Source organism: Buceros rhinoceros, unplaced genomic scaffold (genome assembly GCF_000710305.1).
Source record: "Buceros rhinoceros silvestris isolate BGI_N320 unplaced genomic scaffold, ASM71030v1 scaffold19551, whole genome shotgun sequence".
Lineage (NCBI taxonomy): Eukaryota > Metazoa > Chordata > Aves > Bucerotiformes > Bucerotidae > Buceros > Buceros rhinoceros.
In genome coordinates, this window is record NW_010396199.1 from 22,184 (window position 1) to 26,158 (window position 3,975).

Here is a 3,975-nt window from a genome sequence, read left to right on the forward strand (position 1 = left end):
GTATTGAAGTTTTTGGGGGTGTGGTGTTGAGATAAAGGGGGGGGGGGGATATTAAAATAGCATATATATATTAATAAAAGAAATCAGCAGACCACTAACTAGAGATTAAGCAATTTTTCTTTGCAGACTTCAGATTATGGGATACATTTCCCATTTGCAATTGCAAAAATTCACAAAAAGCAGTGCCACTTACAGAATACTAACAGTGTCAAGTGTTCAGAACAAGGATTACAAGTGGATTAAATGAACCCAAATGTTTCCATTGCTTCCAAGAACAAGTTAATGGAGTGTAAATGAAGAAGGGCAATCTTAACATGTACACTAGCACAATTAAAAAAAAAAAGTTTTTGAGAAAAATCCTGTCTTTGAGAATTGCTTCTGAGAACTGTCACAAATTTCCCAAGAAACACATATTGACTGTTTGGTGGAGGAGCCTATTTAAAAGGTTGATTGCTGTCCTAAGCAAAAAGCTTATAATTCAAAGCACAAACTAAAGCAATAACAATACACGGAGTTATGAAGTCAAGTGGTGACTTTCCAGGTAGAAGTTCTATCTTTTTCTAAAGACTAATCAAAATCTGTCTTAAATGATTACTAAACATCAAGTTAATGCTAGACTATCTGCAACATACAGCATAATGCTTGCTGATAGGATCTGTGGAAGACAGCCTCTTGTCTACAAAAACTATTCACTTTGAATCTGATTTTGCCAATAATTTGTTGTATGTTAGTAAAATCTTAGATTTTTAATTATTAAATTTTAATTCCAGTATGGAGCCTAATAGCATCTGAAGGCAAACGAGGTTTGGAGAATATCTGGAATACTGGGAGAATAATGATCTATCTGACATGGCAATCTTATTTCTTAGCTAGGAATAAGAATTTCAGAAGAAAATTCAGGACATTGATATGAAAACCAGCAAACTAAGAAACAGCCATCAAATCCTGCAGCTGTTAACTCTGCGAAATAGTGAACAAATGGAAGAAGATTTCTAAGCTCATATTTTTATGGTACTGTTCAGAAGGAAGAGAAGATTCTGACAGTATGGTGCCCCAGACAAATGTTAAAAACGTGACTGGGTTACTGCAGAGGCATGCTGAAAGTCTTCAATGAAGCGGAATGGGAATAAAAATTCCTTAATAATGTGAACCTTTAAATCTCATATATATACAGTCACATGTTTGCCAAAGCTGCTTTTGGAACAGCTTCCTCATGACTGGTGAGTGAGTTCAAGTGCCTTGTCAGACAATGGTGTAGCTCCCAAGAGAAAGTGGTTGGTTGTGTGATGGAAGCAGAGCAGTTGTGCAGGGGTTTTATACCCTAGAGATGATAATAAAGGGACTAAAGTCTTGAGGGTCTGAAGAACTATAACTGAACTGAGAATAACTGTTGAAAGTTTGAGACTATCCAAACATTCTTCAGTGCTGATGAAGGTCTAAAATGTTCCATAACTGTGTGTCCATCTTCCTCATTGCAAGTGCAAGTTAGGCTAAAGAGGGGTTTCTCCCTAATGTTCTAGTACTGTTGATCCCAGCAGGGAAATACGTTGACAAGATTTATAGAAGATCTACAATTAACTGAAAGGTAGATCAGGGCCACCTTTGTTCATTTAACTGCCATCAATAAGATACCCTGAAGCTAGCAGCACATTAGGCACACAAGTCTCCACCACAATGCAAAATGAACAGCAGATACATGCACTGATTCCAGACTTAAACTATCAACATTAACACATTTTAACTCTCCAACAGCAAACCTTTGCCCATATCTGTTGAAGTAACCTTGTGAGATACCACACACAAGTGTTAACAAAGCCTACAACTAAAACCAGAGGAACAAAATGAAACATATTCTATATATATTAACTGATATATTGGAATCAGCACTGTTATCCAGGCAAATATATAACTTAATGCATAGCCACCTAATGCCATAGGAGAATACAGTAGCCCCAGCTATGCCCTATTTTCTAAAAGACTCACAAGGCACTGAATTACATATTCCAAAGATCACCAGCAGAACTACTTTTTGAAACATTATTCCAGACTGAGAAAGCATTTTAAAGTCCAAAACAGTAGTGTTCACAAAAAGAAAAAACAAACCCAAAAAAACTAATGAAAAAAGGAATTTCTTTAACATACCTAATCTGCAGCCCATTTACTTCAAACATTAGTCCTCTTCACCTTTAAAAAAGCCTTCAAGTTGGAGACTTCCAAGAGGAAGAAAACTTATTTACAACATTACTCAATCAGCAAAAGAATTCTCATACCCTTGGAATGTGGAAAAATATAAATGAAAATTTCAGCTTTTAGAAAGTAAAGAAGAGAAAAGTATAAGAAGAAATAAAGCAAACAAGAGACATGTAGAAAAACCAAAACATTATTTTAGAGGGAGACAGTGTGTAGCATATCAATCCCTTTACCTGATGCTGTTACCAGGAGGCTGTCTGAATCACATGGTCTACAGGATGAAGCACTAACAGGGTTTATGGAGGAGCTACAGGCAATGGTGGTGGGAATGACAAAGGAATTTTCTGAACATGCAGGTTGGTTCAGTCCAGGGAAGTGGGAAGGCCAGGCACCCACCTGAGATGAAGCTATGGCTGGTATGGCACAGCCTGAAGGTGCCACAGATAAATCTATAGCAGGTTTTGGTGGCAGCTGAGGTGAGGACTTAGAAATAATTTCCTCATTTATTACCCTGATTCCTTGTGGTGAACTTGAAAGAGGTGAGGTCGCGGTTTTGCTGTCAGTTTTTGCACTTGTATTTGGGGATCGACTACTATCCATTAAAACTTTAAGCTGTGGGTGTGGTGGAGAAGGAGTTTGTGAAAGCCCTGGTTTTTTAGGAGGAATAGGTGGAGGATTTCCTCTGTCAATTCTTGATACACTGGGAGTCTTTAAATTCATTCTACCGACTGGGGGGTAAGTGCCAACTTCCATTGAATGTGATGTACCCAGTCGTGATGGAGCGCTGCTCTGAGGGCTTGTAAATCTAGAAAGGACTTGGGTAACAGTATTCCGAGCTACCTGTTTGGCAACTAGGTTGTCACGACTAGTAGGGGATACATCCCTTGAGGGGGGACTTTGGGTTGTGTTTCCATTTTGGTCTTGATCATTCGCATTTGCTTGAAATTTAAATCTAGCTGCTTGGACTCGTGGATTTAGGCCTGGATGCCCAGTATTGTTGGCAGATGGTGAATGCAAATTGTGCATAGATGAAGCAAGCGAGGAATTCTGAGCTGCGGCAGTCGGTACTGCAGGAGTGCAAAGGGAAGAACTGTTCAAAAAAGGGGAAGCGCTACTTGGTAAATCAGGTGATGAGACTGTACTTGGTCCATTTTCCTCAGTTCTGTTTTGGTTCTGTGTAAGAACAGGAGTTGCAGGAGGGACAAGTTCACTACATGAAGATTGCCTATCAATGACAGGCTTCACAAATGCTGCACTGGTGCACACATTCGTTTTTGTATTGCCAGACGCTACTGCATTCACTGTAGAAGGCTTTAAAGATACAGTCAAAGGCAACTTCTTAACATTTTCTGTGCTACTGTCCTCCACTACATTATCTGTTTGGCAGGCAACAGTTCTTGAACTTGGTTCTTCTGTTTCAACAGAAACAGAAACAAGACTCCTATCTTTATTTTTATCTTTATTTTTAAGGGAACGATTAGCTTTACTTTCATTCTCCTTCTTTAATTGCTCAATCATTTTGATCATTTTATCTCTCTCTTCTCTGAGGTCACTGGTGTGTGCTTCCTCTCTATGAAGCTTGGCACGCAACTGCTCTCTCTCTGTGTCAAACTCAGACAGCTGCTTTTCCATTTGAGCTTCCATTTGTGCACTCCTTTGTTTCTCAGCTGCAAGTGACTCCTCTAATTCAGTAGCCTTTTTCTTTTCCTCTTCAAATTTTGACATCACTTCTTCCAGTTTCTGGGCTTCCTCTACAATTCGGCCAGACAACTGCTTACACTCTTT

At 39.0% G+C, this 3,975-nt stretch overlaps 1 protein-coding gene across 1 annotated transcript in view; it reads right to left on the minus strand.

The window, feature by feature from the left end:
• Positions 1-3,975, minus strand: part of CTTNBP2 (cortactin binding protein 2) — a gene marked incomplete at both ends in the record, with an annotated part of 30,107 nt that overhangs the window by 21,195 nt on the left and 4,937 nt on the right. Inside the window, one exon of the mRNA XM_010145840.1 lies at positions 2,424-3,975. This exon is cut by the window's right edge and continues 1 nt beyond it. Coding sequence (XP_010144142.1) covers positions 2,424-3,975 — 1,552 coding nt within the window. The remainder of the gene's footprint in view (positions 1-2,423) is intronic.